The following is a 27853-nucleotide window of genomic DNA, read 5'->3' as shown; positions in this document are numbered from 1 at the left end:
AAACAAACAAACAAAAAAGTTAAAAAAATAAAAAATACAAATACAAACATCAATTTTCTGAACTATCATTTTTTTGCTGGGAGTAGAAACTTTCTCAAGTCTGGGATGGTGACCAGACAACCGTAAATCTAAGCCATATTATTTTTGTACTTTGGGTTTTGTGGAGAATAAATAATTGAATTAGCAATCTATTAAATTACTTAGTTAGCTTCAGTAGCTCTTGCAGGTTTTTACCTTTAGACAAAGATGGCCTGGCTGTCCAGTCTTTATGCTAATGTGTGCTAAGCTAACTAGCTGCTAGCAGTAGCTTCTCATTTACGCTAGTTCTGCTAACAAATATAAGAGTGCTGTCTTAGAAAGCCATTAGGCATATTTCTTTGAGGTTCCAACTTTTGCTTTAAGGTAAGTATAATAAAGCTTTCCTCCTTAGCAGATACATTTGAAAATACCCTACTTCTGCAAATTATGCTAGCTAACTTGCTAAAATAATTAGCATAACTGTTCCAGTAAATGAAGAATAAACACACAGTTAAGGGAGCTTTAATGCAACAGAACAAGAAGATGCAAGTTGTTTTCTTTCTTTCTTTTTTCTTTCTTTTTAAAGCCTCCAGTGTTTCGGAGCCCTCATGACTCCAGATACTACCTGAAGCTCAAAATGGTGATTTTCCTGTTTGGTTTCCTATTTTTATGAATGAAGGCGGAGGTCAGTGAGCTTTTTGTCGTGTTCTGGTCTTAACCACCAGGGGGTACAGCAACATGCAGAAAGAAAGCTCACAGTCCGCCTCATTGTTCGGGGCCGTGTGTGTCAGTCTCTCTCACAGCATAAAGGCGACGTTCAGCGCTAAAAACTTGCGATTCATGGCATGGAGGAGCCAGTGGGCAGCTGCAGCCCTCTGATGTGTGTCAGGTTATCTGGAAGAGCCGCGGATCAGGGTCTGAGCCCGGTCACCATCGAGCTGAAGCGAAGCCTCGTCTAGCTGCTCGAGTGTTGTTTTTTTTTTTTCTTCTTTCCTTTTTTTTTTCTTCCCTGCCTTATTTTCCTTCTGCTCGGTGAAATCTGACACAACATCAGCGGCTCTATTCTCTTAGTTTTGGATGGCAGATTCTTGCTAATTGGCCCTGCGGTGATTCGCAAAGAGAAAACACTGAGCTCAAACTGCAGATGCCTTCAACTTTGAGCGAGAGGGACAACCCCTAAAACCCCGTTTTTACACGAGGGACAGACATACAGACATCTCCGTCATCTCCTACTTCATGAAAAGGACGCGTTTGGCTGAAAGGTGATCAGAGAGCTGACGGGAATCATGGCAGCTACTTTATCGGCGGAGGAAGAGCAGGTAGGCCTTAAGAGTCCTAACACTTCTTCGTGTCTGATTTATTTTTTTTTGCTTTGGCCCAAATGTTTCAGTGTGTACCTGCAGGTATTTTTTTTTTCCTTTGGCGCTGCCGTGCGCTGGGGCTGTGCGCACCGCAGCGACTGGCAGTGCGCAATGGTGGATCGGTTGCGAAACGGTCCCGATTTCAGAGCGGAAATATTGTATCGATTTCTGGCGCATTATTGCTCCGCTTGCATCACTGTCAGTTCCTCTCCAGCGGCTGAGCTGATGTGTTGCGACACAGGCCGAGCTCGCCTCCGTCAGCCGCCGCACATGTAAAAAAGGTTCATTTCCAGTCTCGAGTTACACACCGTGATGTTACCGGGAAGGCTTGAGGAGGCAGAGTTGGAAACCGCTTCCACATTTGGGTCATTCACAAATGTGGGCTTTACAGTAGAAACTTGGCTCGGCCCGGGCTGCAGAGCCCTGCGAGCTATGTGGCAATTAATCACTGTGAATGTGGCATCTGAACATCTTATAATGCACATTCATTCACATATTTAGATGTATTATAACATTCTATCTCAACCTTTTATCTCTTTGTGAAGCTTAGTTTTGACAAGTTTCTCCTTTCAGTAAATCCTGTTAGAAATCAGACTTGGCTTTAAGAACCAATGAATTAAACGAAAAAATAAGCAGTCACACCACTCTCTGTTTTAGATCACATAGTGATAAAAAATCCCAAGAACAGTAGCCCATTATGAGCTAATTGTAAGCTTCATGAACTCAGAGCCTGAATAACTGAGCATTTATACCAGGATTGAAAGAGACTAACAATTAGAGCAGAAGGAATTAGTAGATTAATCAGATATTGTTTTGTTGCTGTTGTTTTCAGTAATTTCTCAACATCTTTTAGTTCTGGTGTCTCGGTTATGAAGGTTTGCTCCTTCTTGGTTTTGGTCTTCAGTGATTGTGAATTAAATATTGTTGGCTTTTGGACTGTTGTTCATATGACAGAAGCACTTTAAAGAGTTTATCTTAGCCTTATTAGAAATCAGGATTGGTACTTTTTACAATATCCTAATTTTTCTGGCGAGAGTAATAGCAGAATATTCAGCAATGGAAAATAGCAGTTGCGGCCCTGTTTAATAAACGCTCACTTGCTGTTTATCATCCTGCCAAAAACTAATTCAGTCTCCAACAGCAGTCGTGCCATAAATCCTACCTTCCTGAAGGTTATACACTGAAGTTTGTCTGTGTGGCAGCTGTTTTGTACTAATTTCACATTATATTGTTGTATTCAGAGGTGTTTGTAATTGAACCTGACAGATACATTGGTCTGAATGGTATATTAGCTGTACAGGTCTGTGCTCTGAATAGGTTTTGAAACAGTGACACCATTTTATTTTAAAGTTTGTCTAGTTGATTTGACAAATTTAAGGGAATATTGGCAATATTTATCTTACAGATTGTATAAAAAAAGAAATTACCTATCTCAAATATCAATAATCATAGTTTTTAGTATTTTCTACCTCATATAGGATACTTACAATATAATTCAATGCAATTAAACAGCGCCGCAAACTGCAGCCTCGAAACTTGAATGAACAAAAATCCAAAACCGTGAGGAAGTTGGGCATCTTTGCAGGAGTGTTGCACTGGACTGCAGTACATTTATCCATGTGATGGATGCTGACAAACTGGTAGCTGAATGTCAACAGTAAACGGCTGTAGTGGGATTAATGCTATCATGCAACCATATGAAATTTAGCACCAGCAAAGCAAAATGGTTGCAGAGGTAGAATAATGTATTTAGTTGAGATTTCTCATGTCTTCTCCTCCTCGGTGCTGCCCGTGTCTACTCTTCCTGCTGACTCCTCTCATCATCTGGCCAGCAGAAAGCTCCTTATCTGCCTACTCCATTTCCTGTGTGAGCCAGGGCCCCTGCTAGGGTACCGGACGCCCTCATTACATCTACAGCCTAGCGGGGAGGTGAGGGGGGGTGTTTGGGTGGATTGTGTGTGTCAGTGTGTGTTTGTGTGTGTGGCAGGGTGGCTCTCTCGGGAGTATACACTGGTGTAGTGGAACTTCACTCTAAGGGCAGCTGTTAAAAGTATTTCCACTAGACTCCGGGGGGGAAGGGGGAGTTTATGAGTTACAGAGTGTGTGTGTCTATCATGTGCTTAGAGAAAGAGTGTGTGTGTGTGTGTGTGTGCATGTGTGTGTGTTGAGTCTACTCCCAGGAAGCAGCGGAGTGAGAGAAAGTGGGGAATAGGGAGATAGTGACGTTATTGACTTCCTGTTTTGGTATTGACTCGTGCCAAATGGGACTCAGTGAAGTGAAGCGAAGCCGCTTGGCAACAGCAGCCTTACATTTGTAAATAGATTAGCATGGCATCTGACATCAAATAGGTTCTAGGGAAGACAACGTCAAGGGCAGTCCTCTTGCAACATAACAATGAAAACATGCATTGTTCAAAGGATCAAGGTGTGATCGTGACACTCACGTTACACCAGTTTCCTAATCCTTCCACATAATTTCTTTCATCTGAGACATTGATACAGTCAGCATTTACCGTCTGACTCCTTCTGACTGGACTGTGAGTACAGTGGAAAAATGGTATTAGAATGGGATCAGTGTTAGTGTTGGACACATTGATGACAAATCCTCGCAACAAAAGAGTATGATGGTAGTAAGTAAAACAAAAAAATCATATCATGGACAATCCCAGGACTGGAGCACTGACATGTCTACATGAAATTTAGCAGTTAATAAAAAGTCGTCAGAATCTACAATCTATGGGACGGGACGTAGGGAATGAATAAAATCATCCATCACACTGTTGGTAGCTTTATGGTGACTGGTCTGCACTTGCATAGCTTTTTACCTTGGTGGAGCTCAAAGTACTTTACAATGTTTCTCATGCAACAGCATTTATAGCTTCTGTACCTTCAATAACGGCAGAGCTGCCTTTCAAGGTGTTCACCTGCCTTTGAAAGCGGCTTTGACTGTCTCGCCCAAGGACAAGGATAGAACCTCTCCAACCTTGTGATTAGTGGACAACCCGCTCTGCCACCTGAGCCACAGCCGCCACTGAATGATGAAAGGTTCACAACTGGTGATATCATGCAGATTACTTTCTTAGTGTGCTGGGGTTTTTTTTAGTTTTTTTTTTTTTTTAAAAGACCCTCTCCGATTGTTTATTTAACTACTAAACACTCATCTCTGTGTATGAAGCTTACATATACAGTCATCCTCAAATGTATTGATACCCTCCCATTAGAGAAGGAAAAAAACAGCTGTTACGGAAATAAGTTAAAACTGACAAAAGTAATAATAACAAAAAAAAAAGAAAATCATGACATTGTTTTTGAATTGTAATTCAACAGAAATATTTCTAACAAAAAAACAAGCAAACAGGCATGATGGGACCCATAAACTAATATTTTGTTGAACAACCCTTTGAGCCAATCACTGCAATCAAGTGTTTTCTGTAACTTATTAATTTTGTCAGTTTCCAGTTATCTGAGTGACTATTGTGAATTTTTCCTTTTCTTTACACTGTTTCTCCTTTGAAAATGTGTGGCTCTATGAAGTTCCCGCCTCTCTCTCCACCCACCCCTCCATGCTGAAGCCAGAGCACACAAGCTAACCCACTTATGCAACCCTGTGTTTTTGTGACTGTCATCGGTAGGATTCGGTTCAATCATGATACGTCTTCCAGCTTGTTTGAAAAAAACGCCATATAGATATGTCAGCAAGGTAAAAAAAAAAGAAAAACAACTTAATTTTCAGCAGAGAGGGTCTTTAAACAAACATAGATGGACAGAAACCCCCATACTGCATCACTTAAACTCATTTAATAATATAAAACAACATTTTAAGCTTTCCAGTTAAGAGCTTTTGGTCCTATCGCCAAGATTTATGGCATGCCAGAGCATTTAGATATTTTAAGCAAATATTATCAACATGAAATAGTCCTTCCCACGGATTTGTAGACTCATACATCCAGATATTACAGTGAGAGCTCAATGTAAGCACTATAGCCAAGTCTCTAATAGTTGACAAGTCAGCGTATATATTGTGATGTGACCCATGTGCAAATTTGTAAAAATGTTTCAGAATCAGATATGCAGTCATGATTGGTAGCATGAAGCAACATGAGGAATGTGGTCTGTTGGAAGCATCTAATGTACCAGTGCTGTGGGCAGTTGTGGCAGAAGGAGGCTGAGTAGAAGATGGTGGGTTGGAGCTCAGCATCAAGGGTGTAGGTGGCAGAAATTTGCACAGATAATACATGTTGAGCAGCAGGAAATGGAGATGTACCGAATTATATCTGGAGACCGCAGAATATAGTGTTACACATCCAGATGATGTATTGAATTGCCAGGGTTGGTGTTCTTAATCTAATCATAGAGCAGCAATCAAATACATTAAAAACCTGGTTATGAACACTTTGTATTGTGAATTTAAAGGTTGTCTCATCACCTAAGCCTGAAACATTGCCTGTTACACTCACACTAATCTTGTTTAGCTCTCGTTTAAGTTCATTTTCAAGCAAAAGCACCAAACAGTAACGCTTCTTGCTTCTAAGCAAAATTTGTACAGTGAGTTGAATGTTCCAGTCTTTCAGCTATTTGAAGACAACACAGAGGGAAATGATGATAAACAGCCCATTTCTACGGCATTTACTCTACTTTCTGCTAATAATATCCTCAAAGCAGCGCGTCGCACTATAAAGAGGTGAAAGCGGCGTTGAGGGGACACTACACCTGCCAGGAATGATGCAAAATAATGATGATTCATTACTGTCTGTCATCTCTGTTAACTGCTCACTGCAGAGTGAAGCACCAATTACTCCTGCCTGTTATTGCGCAGGATTTTTATATTGCGAGTAAATGAGGGAATATGTGAGCGATTCCTGGGACCGTCTGCCTGTAGCAGCAGTTTTCTGTGATGGTTTCCTGTAGCCGTGAGTCCTCCGATGCAGCGTCTCCAACAGTCGTGTACGTGCTAGATGACAGAGGGTAAGAACCAACCACAACTTCATCCATTAACTCCGAGCACAGCAGGTCGCTACCACAGTTAATCTAATCAATTGGTTATTGGCAGCCATTGTCAACACCAAGACTGACCGTCCCCTGACAGCAAGCGGGATTATGTAATGTCAGCTGTGTTTTGGAAGGCCAGAACTCGGCATTCAAAATGACTTGTGACCAGATACTTCCACAAACCTCTCAGCGTATTTGGATTCATGTCGGGCAGCATAAACTAGAATTAAGTGCTTTTTAAAATGAATAATCAAGAAGAAGATCTTCAGCTCTTTCAGAACTGGAGAAAGTCAGGCAAATATTTATGCATCCTCCAGGAATTGAATAAGTCACTCCTCCGCAGCGAGTCTTCCACCGCAGTCCGGTGTGCTATCATGAAAACAAACTGGTTCATCCTCAAATTCCACTCTGGCGGATATGGCCCCGAGTGCAGAAAAACCAAACAAGACAGGCTTCTACAGGAACAGAGGGTCACTGCCTGGAGTTGGCAGGCAGTCCTTAAAAGGCTAAGAGAGAAAGAGCAGCTGTCAGACCATTGAAATTTTTTTGGAAACCTGAGTGTACCTGACAGCAATCTGACAGGAAGTTGTCTTTGGCCAACACCAAAGGATTAACGCTTCACAGTTCAACAACAAAGAGCAGACGGCCTGCATTAAGAGGAACATGTGGATTGCCTGTTAAGAGACATAATTTTAAGGAAGGTATGTTTTTCTTGTGGCAAAGTGCAATCTAATACACGTTAATGACCATAAATAACCTAAAAACTACTTTAGAGATTGTCAAAGTTTTTTTTAATACTCTTAAGAAAAACCCTGACTTCCCTACATGCCTTAGCCATTTTGTCAAATGCTTTTTCTGAAGCACTTTGAGATTTTATATTTACTGAAGTTTTTGCTTGCAGCAAACCTGTATAAAATTGTTATATGTAATCTAATCTCAAAGGCCCTCTTACTAGCTTGTGGGGATTTTACCTGCATACCACGGTTTTCTTCAGTGAATGGGGCTGTCTGAGATGCCATCATGTAACCATATTCTCGAAAATCAGGTCTGCTGGACTGAAAAGAGACACCTGCACAAACAATATCGGAGTGGCACACTTTCTTTGGAGCTGTTTTGTAATGGTAAGGTGCCAGGTTTTCACAGCCAAATACTGCAGGTCATTCTAGGATCTCGTGCTGTTCATTGTTCAGTTTTGAGGTCTGATTTGTGATAAAGTAAGCCACTGTGGTACACTAATACTGTGTGAACCGTTGTACTGATACTTCAATGCCGGGAGAAGCAGAGTATTCAGAGGAACCCCCCCTGCACAGTTTCCCCATGAGAATCGGATATTAACCGGCCTCGGTCCTGTCAGGTGCAATCATCCCTCATCCCTTGCATGCTAAGGCATCTGAACAGAGCAGAAGCTGCAGGCCCTGCTGTCTCTGAAAGCGCTGGCTTTCCTGAGGAGAGACAGTGGCATCCTGTCTTTAGGCTCAGAGCTCGTCAGTGATCGTTTTGTATTCCTAAAGAGCCACGGATTCCCAGAACTTGACTTCCTGTCTCCCATGCATGCCCCACCGCTGCTGTGCCTGACCAGAGAAGCGGAACCCTGTGTTTAAAGTGCGAGCTTTCATTGCCTCCTCTGTCGCCTTTTGAGGATTCACTTGGTGCTGACTCGCTAACTCTGCGGGCGCTGAGGGTGGGAGAGTGTGGGGGCCTGAGGGAGTGTATAATCAGCGTAGAGTGGCAGGAAGCCCCTGAACAACTGCTGGCTAAATGTATAAGTTCTTTGCAAGATGGGTGGAAGGCCCCGTGGTAGACACATTTTCTGAATTTCAATTCAGTTTAATGTTGGGGGGGAAAAAACAACATAAAAGTAAGACCCACATTTTAAAAGAAGCTCAAATTTTGCTGTAATTGTAATTTTATGATTTTCTAAAAACATTTTCAGTGCATCTTATGACTACTTTGATGAGAAAGGTATCACATGTGATAAACCCACAATGAACTGTCATGAGTCCGCAGTTCCTCTGCAGCTCTATGGAGTCTTTGTGAAGTTCACTTCATTGTTTTGGCTTTCAGGCCCACAACTTTACTGTTGTGGCTCTCTGTCACTACTTTATTTCACCGCTCATGGCGTCATCTTTGGCCACGACAGGCCGCTGTTTTCGGTGAGCTCTGAGACTCAGCACTGTACCTGCTCAGCACGAAACGGCACACAGACGAACTCAACGGCTAGATAGTGAAAAATAGTGGAGCATTTGGCAGCTGGAGAGCCAGATGTTTCCCCTTACAGGGTTCATAGAAAACACAAAAGGGGTGAGAATGTTGGGCGCTAATGCCACGTAATCACCAGTAATCATAACATCAGTCATCATTTTTAGCTGTTTTCCATTTTGCTTCGCTCTTCTGCAGTTCTTTCCTGTGGTCGCAGTCAGATTTCACAAGAAACTAAATAGCATCTTCACCTGAAACATGTCGAGTGCACATGTGACATTTACCATCAATAGAGTTTGATGACCAACTATTTACCGTCCTCTTGGTGAACAGTCATACCAAAACCCAGGTCTGGTTCTCTAACAAAGCAAACCGGCCTTTTAATTTAGTTTCCATCAGTGACATCGTTTCACCAAGCTGATGAAGAACTGCTTTATCAGTTTATATCTCAGCACTCATGAGGCTTTGCTGCCAAGTACTATTAAAAGTCTGTGTGCAGCCCTGTCATTATAGCAACTTCATGTCATAAACACCAGTTTAGCAGGATTCCATCTTCTTCCCCTCTCATACTTTAAACTGCAGGTTTTATTTCAAGGAACAAAAGTCCTTTTCACCTACATTCTGTCATTTATCTTCATCACCACTCAGTTGTACTTGTTCTTTTCTGCTCAACCATGGTGTGGAATTTTTTTTGGGGGGGCTTCTGTTTGGATTCCACAAAATGCCAAAACATTTACCAAGATAGCTGCAGTTAACACACAAGATGAACCAGAAAAACTTGAGGGATAACTTGTGCAAAACGACTCATTTTGGTTACAGTAAGCACAGTTTGTTTGGCACCTCCCTGTGTCAGTGCATTCTGAATACAGCAGTCGTCATGACTCGTTCTCCAGGCTCTACAGAAATGTGTGCAATGTCTTACCAGGCCATAAAATTGCGTCAAATATTCTGCGAGGCCATAGATAGCACTTCCTCTGAGGATGTATCAAGTTTAAAGCCCAGTTTCACTTCCTTCCTATGTGACCCTTCGATTATGGGAGTACAAAGTTTGTGACAACATCTGCGTCTGTTTCAGGCTACCAGGCAGTTTCTGGAGGAAATCAACAAGTGGACCAGTCAGCATGGGGTGTCACCGTTGTCCAGGGAATTGGCCGTCAAGTTCCTCATGGCTCGCAAGTTTGACGTCCTCCGAGCCATTGAGCTGTTCCACAGTTACAGGGTAAGAGCAGACCAGAGAATCACATTGTTACTGTTGAGTGATGCACCTATGAGCAGCTGTAAAACTTTCCAACAATTTAATTTTGGTACTAATATCAAGTGTTTCATGTGAGCTTTTAATACCTCACTTAGCTACCTCATTAGAATTCTGCTATAGAAGGAAAAAAAAACACTTGTTTAGTTTCCTTTAACCAATCACAGTCATCATGGGCAAACCTGAGCGAAAGATGTGGCTTTAGTGTTGCCTCAAAATAGTGACTGAAACTATTTTGGTGGAACAAAAAAAACTAACAGGGCTGCCTTACTGCACAATCCAAATCCTTGACATTTTTTTGACATTTTCAGTGTGGTAGGTTGCTGCCTCGAGATTGTTGTTGTTTTCTGCAGTAAGGGGTGGATTTTGGAAACAGTAACAAACAGGTGGTTAAAGGGGAAAAGAAAGCTGCATGAAATGTGTGGTCAGTTGCAGGCTTGTACCCACAGTCTACATTTGGTGAGTTCGACTATGAATTAGCAACATAATATTTAGTTCAAACCAAGGCTTATAATAACTAGAAGTTTAAACACGTGGGTGTTATTAGTGTTTATTTTCCAGTTTCAATTCAATGCTTTTTCGCCGTTACCAACATAATTGGGAAATCTGGTTATTTTGTAATTTAATTTAATGCTTTTTAATACTAGAACATTTCCACCAGTCAGAATTGGAATTTGGAATTCTCTGAAAGATATACATTGCCCAGCAAAGACTGCCCATTAGCGATTGATATGAAAATTTACAATATTCACAACAATATGAAGAGCTGCAAGGTGGCTTGGAGGTTAGCATCATTGCTTCGCAGCAAGAAGGTCCCCGGTTCGTGTCCCAGTGAGGACACCCGGGATCTTTCTGCGTGGAGTTTGCATGTTCTCCCCATGCAGCATGGGTTCTCTCCGGGTTCTCCGGCTTCTGCCCACAGTCCAGAAACAAATATCTCAGGGTAATTGGTGATTCTAAATTGTCTGTAGGTGTGAATGTGAGTGTGCTTGGTTGTCTGTCTCTAAGTGTAGCCCTGCGATAGACTGGTTACCTGTCCAGGGTGTCCCCTGCCTTCACCCTGAGTCAGCTGGGATAGGCTCCAGCCCCCCCACAACCGTAGTGAGGATTAAGCAATGTAGAGATAATGGATAGATGGACAACAATATGATCCCTGAGTTTGGGATCCAATAACAAATCAACAAAATAGGAATGTATTTAAATATTTTTCATTAAAAAACTACAATATTACAAGGCCTAACCTAAAACACTTGACATGAACTCAACACAGTGGTACAGCAGTGTTGATACCCAGCAATAATACTGGGTATAAATAAAGTCGTCCTCAAATGTATTCATACCCTCCCATTAAAGAAGGAAAAAACAGCTGTCAATGAAATAAGTTGAAACTGACAAAAGTAATAATAAATAAAAATGTTGTGAAAATCATGACATTGCTTTTGAATTGTGGTTCAACAGAAATATTTAAAAAACAAAAAAAACAAGCAAATAAGTAGGATGGGACCCATAAACTATTTTGTTGAACAACCCTTTGAGCCAATCACTGCAATCAAGTGTTTTCTGTAACTCTCAGTCAGACTTCTGTTCCTGTTGACAGGTATTTAGATTTTGGCCCACTGCTCAAGTGCTCTAATTTGTCCAGGACAGTTTTGTTTGTTTTTTTAAATTGTTCTTTTTAACCACAATTCAAAAGCAATGTCTTATTTCACTAAATTATGATTCAGCAAATTTTTATTTATGATTACTTTTTTCAGTTTCTAGTTATTTCAGTGACTATTGTCAATTTTGCCTTTTCTTTAATGGAAGGATATGAATACATTTGAAGAAGACTGTTGTGTGTAAATCATCCTGCTTATTTATAATTATATGAAAAAAACATTTCTGTATTGTCATACTAAAGTTATGTACCTTACATTACACAGCCACAGGCAGAGATACATTAGCACCGCCACTGCAGACAGGTGTTTTTCTGCTGCTCCCGTCTGTTTGGCAGCTTTGCTTCAGGTCGTTAGTGGCAGAAGGGAGACAGTGATGACAGCAATGTTCATGACATATGCTACAGCTTCTGTCAGACACTGCCAACCAGATCACAACGTTGCTCGCTTTCAACTTTGTCGGCCAGTTCGAAAGCTATAACAGAGCCAGAAAAAGCAAATGAGATTTAGAGAAGAAGCAGTTTGAGATGAGCTGACTCATCTCTGGTGAAAATGTTTCCAGTTTTTAGTAACCTAAATTTAGAAAGGTATGCACCTCATCAGTCTAAACACTCAGTTCATCTATAATCTACACCCACATTAGAGACGTCTGTCTTGTGTGTCTAACCTCATCTTGGTTGTTGTTCAGTATAGCAGCCTCTATTTCCACAGAACTTGTTTTTAGCTTGTTGATTGGACAATTATGACACGACTGCAAAATCTGTATAACACACGGCCTCTGACACACAGCTGCAGTTTTCTACCTTTCTAAAGTGATGAGATGACTGATTATATGTTCTAAAGGACAAAGAATATAATCGGGACAACACAATGCCACATTTCAGTGTAGTTTTATCACATCTATTAAATTTAGCAGCACCTTAAAGTGTCTCTGCACTGAATGCTAATCAGTTAAACTTCCTTTTTCGAAAAAAAAAAAAGAAAGAAGATGAAGTAAACAGGTTAATGAGCGTGGACTGTTTTCAGCGTACCCACAGAACTGTAACACAAGGCCTTTTTCATAAAACATATTTCTTCAGAGGCTGTAGCCAAGCAAGAGATCGCCTGAACAGATGCATCAAAAACCTCGGGCCAGACACGCACACACTTCCACACACCGACTCACACACTCAAGTATACACAGGGGGATATTTCAAGAAGCAGTATGCAGGCTTTCTCAGCCTTTCAGAGAGCTTGTAGCTTATCACAAAATAAGTGTTATGTTGTCTTCAGAAAAGATTAGTGGTCACTTCAGCTGAGGTTGTGAAGTTGGTCTAAAGGAGGAACATGAAGTTTCACATGTTGGGTTTACATGCTTAGACAATATCAACACAAGAATAAAACATAATGCAGTTATCTTATATGTGATGCCTCAAATTAAAGGGGTTAAATTAGGTTTTTAATGTACATGAAGGTATTTTTTTCAGGGGGCGTTCTGATCCTTTTTTTTTTTTTTTTTTCGGAAGCGGGTAGACAACCGCTATGCATCTCAAAAGAACATTGCTGATCTTCTCCTTTTATGCTTCCTGTTTGTTTGCTGTGCTCTTAGCCACCTCCCTGGGGAGAAGCTCAGAGAGAAATGGGCCCAACTTTAAAACATATACTGGACTATATCTATAGGAGCTGGCTGTATAACTACAGCTATAGGGACATGGAAAGGCCACCTGCCTGTGTGCCACAGCTGAAAATAAGCAAAGTGGAGTTTAAGGACTCAAGGGCTAGAACATAATCTGGCGTAACAGAGAAAAGATGTCTGTTCACTACATATCATTGAGAGAGCAGTTAGCGACCTTGGTGATATTATTACCATCAAACCGGAAAATGATGATGAAGATGAAACCTCCAGGGCAGAAGAAGTGGATCGGACTGCAGGTCTCGTTAATGATCTGAAAATAACATCGAGATAATAACATAATCAAGACCTTGGTCTCGCAGTTGATAATGACTACCAGGGAGTCGAAGATAAAAATCTCATTTTGTCCCTAAATGGTCTATCCTGCTGTAAATTTCATTCTGTCCAAATTTGAACATGCAAAATGGGATTTATCTGCTCAGATCTGCTCTAGTTTATCCGACCAGCAAACGGAAAGTTCCCAGACGTCTCGCACAGACTCTAATGACCTGAATAGCTCCGAGACGTGGCAGGATTTTTACCACTTACCTTTTTAGTAAAGTCACTTCAAACATCAAGGTAGGTTCTTATTTCAGCAGTGAATAGTTGGCCTGCATAAACACGACTCATTCATGAATGCCTTGAATGTGACTTTGAGAAGGATTAGTCTCCCCCTGCCATGCCACAGTTCATTTAACTCTGTTTAATGCTGTTTCAGCACCAGGACAGAGGCTGGGGACAAGTAATTTGTCAGAACAAACTAAGGGGGAGAGTTTCCAGTGTCATGTTTGTTTGGTCGGAGGGGCAGAGAAATGGGGAAAGGCTGGCAGTCAGGCTGAGCTGGTTGTTGGTGTTGTACCATCTACTGCTGCGTGAGTAGTTTCAACTGAGATTGTAATTTTAATAATTCATAGCACTTTGATAAATCCATTAAAGGTGGAGTATGCAATTCTGCTCTCACTGCCCCCCTTTTCCCTCCATCTCCCCTTACCCTCTCTTCGCTGCTCTCTGGGGCACAAACATGTGCAGCACACAGGACGGATAGTGATGCGTGGATCGGTCGGAGCCACTTCGTTCCCGTTTACCTGGATTTCTTTACAGTACACACAAATACAATGCGGGTTTAGTGAAGCCAATATATTTTGACATACAAAGCATCTTCTAAGAGACCTAAAAACAATTCAATATATACAATAAAGAACTGTGAGAGAAAAGTCAGAAAACTGGAGTCACAGTAGCTTATTAATTATTTTCAAAGCTGTACATATATTTACATTTATAAAATTCAATAAAATAAAAGCACAATGTTAAGCTCTCAACAGGACTTAACAGCACGGTAAACGGGGAACTGAGGATCACTTTTTTGGTGGTAGGTTTATTCAAACAACAAAAACAACAAAGTTCCATCCTTGAAAAGTTGTTCAATCATGGTTCTGGAAACTTTAAGAGCATCCCAAACAAACAGGAAACCAAAAGGTCATCAGCAGTGTTCATGTGATGCACCTTATGTAGTACGCCTAAAGGAATAGTTCAGCATTTTGGGAAATATGCTTGTTGGCTTTTTGCTGAGAGAGAGTTAAAACCACCATCATGTCTGTCCAGCTCAGTTTAGAAGGAATAGTGGAGACCTGAAAACAGCTAACCTGGCTCTGTCTGCCTGGAAGCACTGCTAAAACCCACTGATTTGAATAGTTTAGTCATTGGTTAATCAGACATCGTGGGATCATTACATGTGACTGTGCATGGTAACTTGTGTTGTCATTCCCATCAGGTCCCTCGGCAACCAAGAATAAGAAGCTACAGCACCCAGCCTTGAGACATAACCCTCTGTTGCATTGCATCATGTTGTTGTACACCCCTCCTTGGGCCGTTTAATGTGTCATTGCCAAGCACTTGTCTTTGTTTTATTGTCATCCGTCATTTTTTAAGACTTGAAATTGTCACAAGCACGTCTTACAATAAGGCACTGGCTGCATCTGTGGAGCTCTGATATTACATCAATTTAAACACGGCAGCCCTTCAATACGCTGTCCATCAAGTTACAAAGCAGCAGTACATTGTGTTGTGAGTTTTGTCCCATTAACAACATGTGATTGATTTTAGAAATCTTAAAAGATGTAGCAGAGCTGCAGTAACTGTAAAATAAGACAGTAGAGGTAGTTTCCATCAAGCAGATACTCCTACATCAGTGTAAATAAAAGTGTAGTGAGAGCTTCAAGACTGTTCTTCCTGTAGATAGTGCAGATGCGACGGTAAATTGAAAGGACGCCTCCCAAGCTTGACATTACAAGTAAGTTTATTAACTCCCACACAGCCTCTCAGGGTTAAAAATAAGGAATGGAAACCTTGCAGAGAGGGTTCTCCTGGCAGGAAAGTCAGCCAGGTGATTCTCTATTGTTCACGGAGAGGAATTCGCCTCAAAGTGACGGCCTGCTGCAGTTCCTCCACAGCCCGACTTCACCTGCTGTGATCTGTTTTCTGCAGGAAACACGTCTTAAAGAAGGAATTGTCAGACTTCAGCCTCAGGAGGAGCCTCTACGCTCCGAGCTGCTCAGTGGAAAGTTCACTGTGTTGGTAAGACTGCCCTTTAAATCTCCTGCATCTAGCATTCCTTAAATGGGAAAAGTCCAGCCTCATCTTACACAACAATTAAAGGATAAGATGGATGATATTCCACAATTTCCTTATTATAAACAAACCTAAAGCCAAACCTGAATTAATCCCATCTTAAGTATTGTCTCTGTGTCCAAAGCCTGATATATCTTCTTCCTCTGTGCCAACAATACTAGTTGTTGTCCAGAAACTATTAAAACATGTCAGTGAGACTCATCATTGCTCTGGGTGGCATGTTTCTTTATTATGATGGACATTTAGCATCATATAATCACTAAAGAACAAAATGTGTTTTAATCTACTGCTGAAAATAGTCCACACTGAATTCTCTACATTTACTCCTGTTTGAGTAAATGTAGGAAATTACTCAGTAGAAACCAGAGGACCTGGGTTACAGTGTCACAGGTGTAGTGGGGAAGTCACAAAATACGGCGACAGACATTGTTGGTTTTGTCGCAGAGTTGTGGACAAAAAAAATAGAACAAGCACCTCCTTATCTGTGACATCAAATAACGTCTTTATGGAGCACCTCCGCTGTTGTTTATCTGTGTTTGTGTGTAGCTTCTGTTGTCTGTGCAGCTAATGGTTCAAAAAACTAAACATGCTTCCGTTCAGAATAGAATTACACAGGCTGTGACAGAGGTAACTAAACACTCAGTGGGTTTGCTTTTTGGACTGTCAGATAAATCATTTACTTAATGACTGCAACTGATAATGAGATTATGTTTTATTGAAAAGAAGGGTTAAGGCAAACATTCTGAAAGCAAGCTCTGCTAATGATACATTAAAAGCCCTTTCGGGGTGCAGGTTATCGATTGATTGATGTTCCAAGTGGGTTTCCTGTGCCAGATAAATTTAGCCTTTTGTCAGCCAAATCGCAGCCATAAAAGATGCCACCTTCCAGCACACAGCGCACACTCCCACTTTCCTGCGTTTCCCGTCTTCCTTCCTCGCTGACGTGCCACAGTGGCATTGATGCTGCACATCCTCTCGTCTGACGTCGGAGTTCTCCAGCCTCAGCAGCGGGCTTCATTCATATCCTGTCTGATGTATTTTTAGCCCTCATGCCAGAGAATACAGGCTTATTTACTTACAAAAGGACAGTTCCGGAGTATCTCTGGTCAGCGGCTTCATTCAAGTCAAGAGACTCTCATGACACCCGCAGTCTCAACGCTGCTCAGCTTTGACATGAAAAAAAGCACTCTGTGTCTCTTTTAGGAAGAAAAGGCGTGTGTGGGGGGGGGGGGGTTAGAGCTCCAAGAGCTGCAGCATCATTATTGACAACAATTGTTCCTCCTGCTGAAATGCTGACAGCCCTTTTTGAGTTGGCTGCCTGCCAGCAACTAGCAGATGAACTCAAGTGCCCCCCTGTGGTCACTGTTCATTCTTCACTTCTGTTGCGCTTCCATTTGGGTGTCGCACTGAAAACCAGGAAATTCCTTCAAGTACCACATATTCCTATGAATAAGTCATTTACACATTATTATTAATACATCTGAGAAATAAGAATATCGGCATTTAAATGGCAGAAAATATGAAAATACATAATTTACTGTTCTCACTTTAAAGTTAGGAGCTCATTTTGCTCATCTTACTTATAAATCCAGGAATGAACCCAGCACTAATATACATTTCCCAGTTCAGTACAGGAAAGAAAACGCTAACAGAAAGTGGTGATTAACCTGTGCCTTTAGGCTTAATATAACCTGTTATTATTGTGGGTTTTCAGAGTGTACGAGACCCTTCAGGGGCCTCCATTGCCTTGTACACGGCCAAACTTCATCACCCCAACAAGACGGGCAACCATGTGGTGCTTCAGGCCCTCTTCTACCTCCTGGATCGGGCCGTGGAAAGGTAAGCCAGTAAAACATTTACATTTTGGTGTCTTTTTTTTTTTTTTTTTCTTCACCCCTAGAAAAATATTGTGTACTTTAGCACTGGAATCTGGCGCAGTATTTAACCTCAACTAGAAACCTTACCAAATAAATCACCCACTTTATTCCTATGTAGTTTAGTTTTCCTTGAGGGAATCCTATAAATGTAATGCCAAATTTATCCATTCAAAGACAGCTTGCCCTGTTTTTAGTGGCAACTGTAGTGTACTTAAAATCTGCAGTTTGAGGTATTGCTGTCTCTGATGTGTTAGAAAAAAAGTGCACTTGTTTGCACAAGTTAGTTCTTTCTTGACACAATTTCCTGTTCGTTCCACAGTTTTGAGACCCAGAGGAATGGCTTGGTGTTCATCTACGACATGGCGGGCTCCAACTACACAAACTTTGAGCTGGACCTGAGCAAGAAGATCCTCAACTTGCTAAAGGTTGAAATTACAGAGCTGTATTTTAAATGTGCGCAGTAAATGATCGTGTACAGGAAAAGCCGAACAATGGCAAGCACCTCAGAAAATGAGACACATGATTCACAGCATTAGACTCAAACTTAGTGGAAACACTCCTATATATCCTGAAGGGAAGTCAGATGAATTTGCTGTCTCTGTTTAAGATGATTCACTCCTTTTCAGGGCCAGGTTAATGCTTAACAGCTGAGCCATGTCCTTCATCTTGTAAAGAAGTCGTTTGATTCAAGTGAAGTTGATGTCTTTCCAAGATTTAAGTACCTGTCCAAAGGGCATAATGAATGGCTTATAAAATGGGTTGACAAGCTGAAGAATTATTTAATCCATACTCCACAGCTGTGTAATGCTCAGACTGGTGCTTATATCTGGCAGTTCCCTGCATGTCTGCTACATTTATGTGAGTTATGCTTTAGGAATGCAGCAGTATGTCTGCCGATAACAGACACTAACTGTATGTAAGTGGCATGTATTCTGTGCCCACATGTTGATCTAAAAGCAGTCAAGTTGTTCTCACCATCATCAGTTAATACATAAATGCAGAAAGCACCACGGTATCTGGACAGCAGAATTATGTTAAGTTTGCCACTATTGTTTTCATAAACTGGCATAAAGTAAGCTTCTGAGACACTGTCTGTGTTGTGTTTTGCTTAAAATGCTTCTTTCTTAATTTTAAATACAAAGAATGTGCACCTACATTTCTACAGTATGCATTTTAAACAAAGAATGAATAGTTTACTATAAGTTGTACCGTCTCTCTCCACCAGGGGGCGTTCCCTGCCAGGCTGAAGAAGGTGTTGATCGTCGGGGCCCCGGTTTGGTTTCGAGTGCCCTACAATCTGCTCAGCTTGCTGCTCAAGGAGAAACTTAGGGAGAGGGTAAATGCTCATTTTCTACTACGTCTCACATTCACTCTTCAGCTCCAGGTTTACGTTGATACGTCATTAACAGAAGTGCTTTTTAGTGTTCCTGGAATGGCAAATACTAAGTGAGGTGGTGATTCAGTGTCTCTGACTGTCGCAAGTGATCATTTGATTAGGGGATGGTCTGTAACCACTTATCCATCCGGCTGCCTCACGCATGTCTGGGATGTTAATGCATGAATCACAGGAGTCGATCAGCCTGCCACATTACTGCCCTTGAAGAATTTTATTAGTATGGATTTCTGTAGAGACTGCACCACCTGATGGTCCTCGAGATTATTTGTGTAATTTAGACTAAGGAATAAACACTAAAGGTTTACTTTTTATGGTAAAAACATACTTTTTTTTTTTTTTTTTTTAAATCAGCTTATGAAAATCTGCTTGTTTTAATATCTTCACGTCAAGCGTAGTCTCAAGGGTTAAATCTGTCTGTACTGAGCCCAGTCGATCCCTGTCTCTTCTACCTCCAGGTTCAGATGGTAAAAATGGCAGAGCTGCGCCAGCACCTCCCCAGAGACTGTCTCCCACAACACCTTGGTGGCCTGCTGCCTCTGGACGCTTACAGCTGGAACCAGCAGCTGCTGGCGGGCCAGAATGGCAGAGTAGACCCTGTGGATGAGTTGGTGGGAATCCCCTTGGAGGATACTTCCATTCACGTCCCTGGGCCTGAGTCCATGCGCCCGCAGGAGCTGCTGACACACCTCGGCAGGCTACAGCGCTCAGGCATCCATCAGGAGTATGAGGAGCTGCGCAAAGAAATACCGCCTGGAACCTTCCACTGTGCACAGTGAGTTTACAGACACACACTCAGTGTTCACTTGTATGATCTAATACAGTCCAACAGAACTGTGCAGCCATAAAGTCTGCTTTTATGATGCCTATAATCTTTTTATGCAGCATGTGCAATGTTTATTCTGCTGCCCTCATGTATGTGAATAGGAAAATTAGAAACCTCCCAGTGTAATATTGCCCACATCAACACTTCCCTCAACTAAGAGCTCAGCAGTAAACATTTTATAGAATTTACACATTTCTGACCGTGTCAACAAAAGGTGAAAATGATCAACTCTGTGAAAACTGAATGTTTGGCTTTGTACAGATAGTTTGTATAGATGTATCCGCTGTGGCGACTATATCTGCCAGACTTCAGGGCTGACATTTGGAGTTCTATGTTTTTGTTTTGCATGTTATATCATTTAAATAAGATATTTAATCGATGATGTTGAAGCTCCAGCATTGGAATTGCAGTTATGTCTCTCTCCCCATTCATTGTAGCTCAAAATGAGATTTCTTCATAAATCCTTTGTTTGAAACATATGTACCTCAACAGATCAGAGCTGCTATTTTACTGGTAGATATGCTAACTAAAAACCTTATACTTTGGGTTTTCAGTTTAATCTTTGTAGATTGCCATTGCAATAAGCTCCAGTAGTAACCTTTGGTGTTAATTTGTCTACAGAGCAGCCTACAATCAGGAGAGGAATCGCTATGGAGATGTGCTGTGCCTTGATCAAACAAGAGTTCGCTTGAAACCCAGAAGGAACGAGGTAACTGCTTTTTAAAATATGCATATAACAGGTGTCACTGACATCAGAAGAAAAACACTGCCAGATTCATTCATGGCACCTCTCAGCTGCCAAGAAATATGCCAAGCTTCAAAATTCTGAAAGGCTGCCACGCTGCCTGGTCGTCATCCAGCGTCAGCGTAACCAAAGTACTTTGATTCTGTTTTGTTTATTCTGATGAAGTCAATTAATGCTCCATCAGCCCATGTAAACAAATGATTTCTAGTCTTGTTCAGGTCATAGCGTACATTCCTTCATTTTTCTTGAACTTGATGTACTTCAGCTTTTGTAAGGCTTCTCCTCCACCTTTATGACAGAGCTTTGTTGTCTCTTTCAGAGATCAGACTACATCAACGCAAGCTTCATGGACGGCTACAAACAGAAGAATGCATACATTGGTACTCAAGGTATGACAACTGGTGTATAATTTAAATTAATGCCCCGGAAATTGCATGAACGCTTAAAGAGATTATTTTCTAATAATTCATGCACAGTGACATAAACTTGCAGTCAAATACATACTGTGTAACTATAAGGCACCATTAAGTTTGGTCTGGTCCTCCGAACCCATGGGCTCAGCATTTCCGTTCACTCTGGTCATTAGACCAAATAGAAATGTAGACTTAGATGCCCCGAGGATAACTGTGAATACAACTATATCATAACAGTGGCACATTCAGCCAAGATGTAGCATATAAATAGACAACAGCAACAGACCAGACACTGAACTTTGTGCAATCACAAATGATGGTGTCTGAAACATGGTGTGCTTTGTTCTACAGACAACATGACCACAACACTGTGTGGTGTATGAGTTTATTACATTTAAATAAACTATTAAAATATTTATATAAAAGCTTTCCTAGATAATCGTGATACTGATTCATTTTTACCAATGAACTGTTTGTATTTAGATTATTTACAGCCCTGTCCAAGTCCATGAATGTTGCAAACAGTCCCAAACGACACTAATGGTTACTGCTGTGAATAGTTGCCAGCGTCTCCAGTTCTTGCTAGGTAAAACGTACAAATTGCCGTGTTAAAATTGTTGAACATCAGCATTCGGGTTAGCTTTCTAAGTAAAGGTTTCACTGCAGTTCAGTAAATTTGCCAGTAAGTAGGTTAAATTGGCAGGATGTTAGTTTTGTAAATCCTAATTTGTTAAGGATTTGTCTTAAGTTGATGTCGGAAGTGCACGTTAAAGAATGATGAAATAACGAGATGCCTAATTTTGAAATAAAAAAATATGTGTCAGCAGTAAATAACGAGCAGAGTACTGGTGGTTGATGTAGCTCATGAGGAGTCAAATAGATATTGTCATTACATGTCTCAGTGACTGAACGTTTTTAAGTCATTTTAATTTCCTTTCAATTTCCTGCTGTTCTGTGTAGGACCACTGGAAAGGACCTACGGTGATTTCTGGAGAATGGTCTGGGAACAAAACGTCCTCGTTATCGTCATGACGACCAGGTAATTTGAGCCGATAATTTTTTTAAAAAAGGATTCAGTTTCTCCTTTTGTTTGATAAAATTAAATTCATTGACTTCATCCTGTATCTGTGCGGCAGGACAGACGAGGGCAGTCGGAGGAAGTGTGGTCAGTACTGGCCTCTGGACGAAGGTGGCCAGGAGGTCTACGGTCACATGGCAGTGGTGAACCAAAGGGTGGACCACCACACCCACTACAACCACACCACCCTGGAACTGCACAACACTGAGGTACAGACGAGCATTTCACAAAGTTCCATCAACCTAATTGATAAAGTGAGACCTATTTTCCTCCATTTGTCTTTGGTTGGTGACTTTATTGGATCTCGTCATCACCATGAGGTTATGACGCAAGTAGAGCAGGCTCCACTTAGTTGTTGCTTCTGACCAAAAAATAGTTCCAGCACATATTTATCTGTAAAACCATAACTTATACATTTCTATCCGTGTACAGATTAAACAAAGGCCATGTGTTGAGTAGGCTCTGGTAGAGTTAGCCAAGTCTCCTAGCCTCCAACTTTTGTGATGCTAAGCTAAGAAACTTGGATGGCTCTGGCTAGAGCAGCCACGATACAGGGCTTTCACTACACATTTACTGTGGCCAAAAGAAATTCACAATATTATCACGATATCAAAGAAGGGGAAGAAGGAAAAAGAGGAAAGAAGAAAGAAGAAGAAGACCAGCCAAAATAATCTTTCACTTTGTTGAGTTTATGTCAAATGAATTACAGTCAAAATACAAGTGTAGGGAGGTAAAGACAGTCTGTAAACATCTTTTCTGTATGTTGTTTTAATGTCTGAGATAAAACAACATAGTTTCAAAATACTATCATTTGTATTATTAAGATATTAACATGGTCTAACTCCAGCTTCATATCTATGTTACAGAGCTAAAAGTATTATCAGTCCATTCATCTCGCTCTCAGCAAGAAAGCAATGTTACTGTTTTCCCTTAATGAGCCATCTGACCTTTGCGTTAAATCAGATCGCATGTAACAGGCATGTAACTGTCATTTTTTTGTTTCTTTTTTCACTCATTCAGACATGTGAACAGAGACAAGTGAGTCACTTCCAGTACCTCAGCTGGCCTGACTACGGCGTTCCCACCTCAGCAGTGACTCTCATCGACTTCCTGGGAGCTGTGAAGAGACAACAGAGAAAGATGGTGAAGGCTTTGGGACTTCAGTGGACAGGCCACCCACTGGGACCTCCGATGGTGGTCCACTGCAGTGCAGGGATTGGGAGAACAGGTGAGATCCAGAGATTGTATTTCTCCAAAACCTTGACGTCGGACTATTTGCATTCCTCCAATCGTCTTCAAAGAGTTATTTTGCTAAACACACCTGCCCATTGTTATAAGTTCTTCAGTGTGGTTCACAGAGAGGACGCAGATGTCTCAACTAACAAGCTCTGTTGTTGACAGGTACCTTCTGTGCCCTGGACATCTGTCTGTCCCAGCTACAGGACGTAGGCTCGCTGAATGTGTGTCAGACGGTGCGGCGCATGAGAACACAGAGGGCCTTCAGCATTCAAACCCCAGACCAGTACTACTTCTGCTACAATGCCATTTTGGAGCATGCTCAAAGACAGGGCCTGCTCCCAGCCAATCAGTGAGCCTCGGCCTCAACTTCCCAAACCAATCTCCATGAGCCCTGTGATTCCGGCAGTCAGTCTGTTAAACCCCAAGCCCATGTTGTGTGACCAATTAGTCCAGGAAAGTAACTTCCTCACAGAAGCTGTCTTTTGAAATTAGACCTGTTCTTTACTGGCAGACCAAGACAGTGACATTAAAAGGCTTGATTTTCAACATTGTGTTTTAATGTGATAACATTCAGGCTGCCAACAATGTGACGTTTTGTTTTTGATGAACATATCTCCAAAAATGTGGTAGAGTGAACAAACTGCTCTGGTGTCGTGCGGTTTTGTTGTGCGTGGTCAGGCACATTGGGTAGGGTGAAGTCATGTCGGTTAACTTTTCATTTATTTATTTGTCGCTGGTGGTTCAGGGACCTTAAAGGAGTAGTTCACCCCAAAAACAAGTTTGTCTGCAGCTAGTATATCCCTTGACTGATAAAATTAATATGGCCACCACAATCCTGTAACTGCTGCTGTAGAGAAATCAAGTGTCTCACAGCTAAATAAATTCCAATTCTATTCATTTCTCACAACGAGATACAACAAGATATCAACTGGGTTTCCTTTCTGTGGCGAAACATTCCTCTAAACTTTTTTCTGTTCCAAATAAGAAGCCTGATCTCCACTCTCGGGGAACAATAATGGGGTAACTTTGCACCTCCTGTGTCCAGTAAATACTGCATTCACCACAGTGCATTTTTAGCTCATGTCTAAACGTCCCGTAGATGGTACGAGCTAGTTTTGTATAGTCTCAAGAGTGTCAAACTGAACACGAGGAGGTAAAACCACAATGTGTTGCCCAAAAGCCAACTTAGTGGGAAAGTATTTTTGCCAAGAAGTTGTTGTATTCCTTCGAGGTTGCACGATGCATCCTCGTCTGCCTAAAGCACATCACCATTCTCAGCCTGTCAGCCGTGTTCTGTGATCACTCATTAAATTCCTGTCCATGTGAGTTCCTCTTAAAGGTTTTTTGTTTTTTTTATTTTGTTTTCCCAAACGAGTCTACTAAAACCGAGGACTGTCCATCTCACCTGAATATTGAGCTTCTATAGCCGCCTTTGCTCGCTGTGAGCTGTGCCACCATGCTTTAGTGATAGTGGGACTGTATTGCTAAACTCCCCACGCACACTTGTTCAGAGCGGTCCATGCTGCAGTGACTGTGCCACTGAAGCATGCATCTGTTGAAGTCATCACTTAAGACCTCATGAGTAGTGCAATACTTTTTTTTTTGTTTTGTTTTTACACAGATCACGTCTTAGCACTTTGAAACAACTATTCCCGATGTGCTCTGAGATTAGTCATTGAGGCGATAGGATGGGAGGACAAATAAAACCTAATAGTAATTCTGTAGGTCTACATGTGATGCTGGGAGAACTTGATTGTTATTGTAAATTTAGTGATGCTTAAATATAAGACATTTAGTGACATTTACTGTAAACATCTGCATAGAGCTTTATTGGGACAAATCAAGAGGATTTTACAGGGAAACCAGTAATTGATGATAGAATAGTTAAATAAACAAGCACAAATCTGTGCCTCCAACCCTATAAAGTTCCTCCTGTGCACTTGAGAGTCAGAAATCGAAGTATATTTTCATTATTATTGTGTTTCCGTTCTACAGACTGTGGTTGTAATCAGTGCTTTCATCTGCTCCCAGTATCTTGCCATTATTATAGAGTACATGTACAAAAACTGTGTCTGTGTGTCATATGTTGCTGCCGGGTGAAAAAAAAAGAAAAAAAAATGTGTTCTTTGCTACAGAATTCATATTGAATTTGCTTGTAGTGAAGCATTTTTTTTAAAAGTCTGCCGTATTCATGTACTCTGATTTTAGAATTATTTTTCCTTTCAATGATGGACGCAAGATGTGCTCTATTTTATTTTTCTATTATATTCAACAACTGTTTTCATACGATTACCCAGGATTATACAGTTATCTACATTAATTTTATATTTGTTCTGTTATAACCTATTACTTTATCATTCATATAACTATTGATTCAAGCTATACTGTATTAAATACAAACTGCGTCAACGTGTACATTTGTACAGGTCGTGTGTTTCTTGGGATTGTGAGGTGACTGAGTAGAACTGTGTTGTGTTCCTCATTTTGCAACCAAGAGGTTGTTGACAGATTCACAGTCTTGTACACCATTCAAACTTCTCTACAAGCAGTATAAAACAGCAATGCATGAAAAAGGTAAACTTAAGAACAGACATTTTAAAATATCAATTACACAAGCTAAAGCTGCAGTGATAAATCGATTCGTTGCTGACTATTAAATGAATCATCAACTATACTGATGATAGATTAATCTAATTAATTTGAGTAATTAATAAATATATTGTAAAAATTCTGAGATTTTAGCTCTTTAAATTTTATATTTTCTGATTTATTTCCTCCTCTATGACAGTAAACTGAATGTTGTTGGGTTTCAGAAGTCATCTTGGGTTATGTGAAACACTGATTGACATTTTTCACCATTTTCTGACACTTTACAGACCAAAAAACAAAAACGATCAACAGAGTAATTGACAATAATAATTGTATATTATGAATAAGACAAAAATAAATCGAATGCCAATAAAACACTATCATCGAGTTCATTAAATAACATAATAGCTGCAGTAATCAGTGTTTGTATGTTAGGAATAGGTCAACTGACTGTGACAGACTTGATGAACCCACATGTGACCGGACTCTGCAGCCCTGCTCAGCCTAACATAGCATCTTTCACTTGGTTGTTTTAGTTTTACGGTCTGCTGCTTTACTATTTTGGGTCTCTCACTGCTCTCAGCCTCATTTCAAATCACAGAAGGCAGCTGCTCTATTAAACCCACTCCATATTATATGGCCAGCATTAAACAGTGAACGGATAAAGTTAAAGACCCCTCTGGTGAAAATCTAGTTTTTTTTTTACCTTGTTTACATGTTCATATGGTGTATTTTTTATATGCTGAGACACATATCATGAGGGAAGTAAACATATCAGTGTCATAGCTGAGCATTTACACATATATATGCATGAAACTGCATCGTATATATGGTCACCTCACAAACACAGATTCAGACTTCCAGGGTTTCATACATCACAAACAAAAAAAACAATCCTGTCACTTTGCAGGGTGAGGCTTTCTGCAAAATTACACTTTCTCAGAATCAGATTTTCAGTTCCGACACTATGATGCGTCACCGGTTCGTGGGGGCACCGGGATCTTTCTGCGTGGATGCATGTTCTCCCCGTGCAGCGTGGGTTCTCTCCAGGTTCTCCGGCTTCCTCCCACACAGTCCAAAAGCATGTTGAGGTTAATTGGTGATTCTAAATTGTCCTTAGGTGTGAATGTGAGTGTGCTTGGTAGTCTGTCTCTAAGTGTAGCCCTGTGATAGACTGGCGACCTGTCCAGGGTGTCCCCTGCCTTCGTCCTAAGTCGGGATAGACTCCAGCCCCCCTGCGACCCTAGTGAGGATTAAGTGGTGTATAGATGATTGAATGGGATGGGGGGACACTATTATGCAATTACTCTAATATTACAAAATGCCATTGTGTAGCATTAAGTAGTGTTCCAGTGTTTGAGCAGAGCCCTGGAGGAGCTGGTGTGCTTGAGCTGCAGCAACTATGGGAGGGGTGGCTGCACAAAGTTAAGAGCACATGCAAACGGAAGCAACAGTTTTGAGTTACATCGAAACCATTTTATTAAGCAAGAAGGGATCATTTTAATGGAAAATATGCAACTCTGATGCACAGATATGTCTCTAGGGATTTAATCAATGACCAGAGAGAGACTTTTAGGCCACTACGTAGTCTGATATTTCCCTCAAGAGTTGGTGGAGACCAAAACAGGACAAAATTCGTGAATTCTGTTTTTAAATTATTGTGTGTCTTGAAACACAATCACAAATGAAAGTGAGTGTGTCTGCTTATGGTGCAAATAGTCAAGTATCAAGTTCGATCAGGGTTCACGTAGTAACTTACAACTTGTTCTGCTGCTCCTAGGCAACCAACCAAAACATTTTTTTTAAATCAATTAATGCACATTTTACAGAAACGTTCAAGCACAAAGAACAGAAAACAGTTTTGCAGGTCAGCTTGAATTCCTCATCGGGGAGCATACGACTGTTATATCACTAAATAAATGAGTCACAAAAATTATGTA

General features: G+C 41.0%; 1 protein-coding gene across 1 annotated transcript; it reads left to right on the top strand.

Annotated features, from left to right (window-relative positions):
- Nucleotides 1–770: 770 nt before the first annotated feature.
- Nucleotides 771–25739, top strand: ptpn9a (protein tyrosine phosphatase non-receptor type 9a). The gene is made up of 13 exons (XM_008294640.1): nucleotides 771–1337; nucleotides 9643–9786; nucleotides 15610–15699; nucleotides 17468–17592; nucleotides 17950–18055; nucleotides 18856–18966; nucleotides 19482–19798; nucleotides 20471–20558; nucleotides 20914–20983; nucleotides 21968–22046; nucleotides 22144–22294; nucleotides 23106–23313; nucleotides 23487–25739. The coding sequence occupies exons 1-13, from the start codon at nucleotides 1305–1307 to the stop codon at nucleotides 23675–23677; spliced, it is 1713 nt and encodes a 570-aa protein (XP_008292862.1). The 5' UTR covers nucleotides 771–1304; the 3' UTR covers nucleotides 23678–25739.
- Nucleotides 25740–27853: the final 2114 nt, after the last annotated feature.

Source organism: Stegastes partitus, unplaced genomic scaffold (genome assembly GCF_000690725.1).
Source record: "Stegastes partitus isolate 25-593 unplaced genomic scaffold, Stegastes_partitus-1.0.2 Scaffold21, whole genome shotgun sequence".
Classification (NCBI taxonomy): Eukaryota; Metazoa; Chordata; class Actinopteri; family Pomacentridae; genus Stegastes; species Stegastes partitus.
The sequence above is the reverse complement of the archived record's forward strand: the minus strand, read 5'-3'. Positions and strand labels throughout refer to the sequence as shown.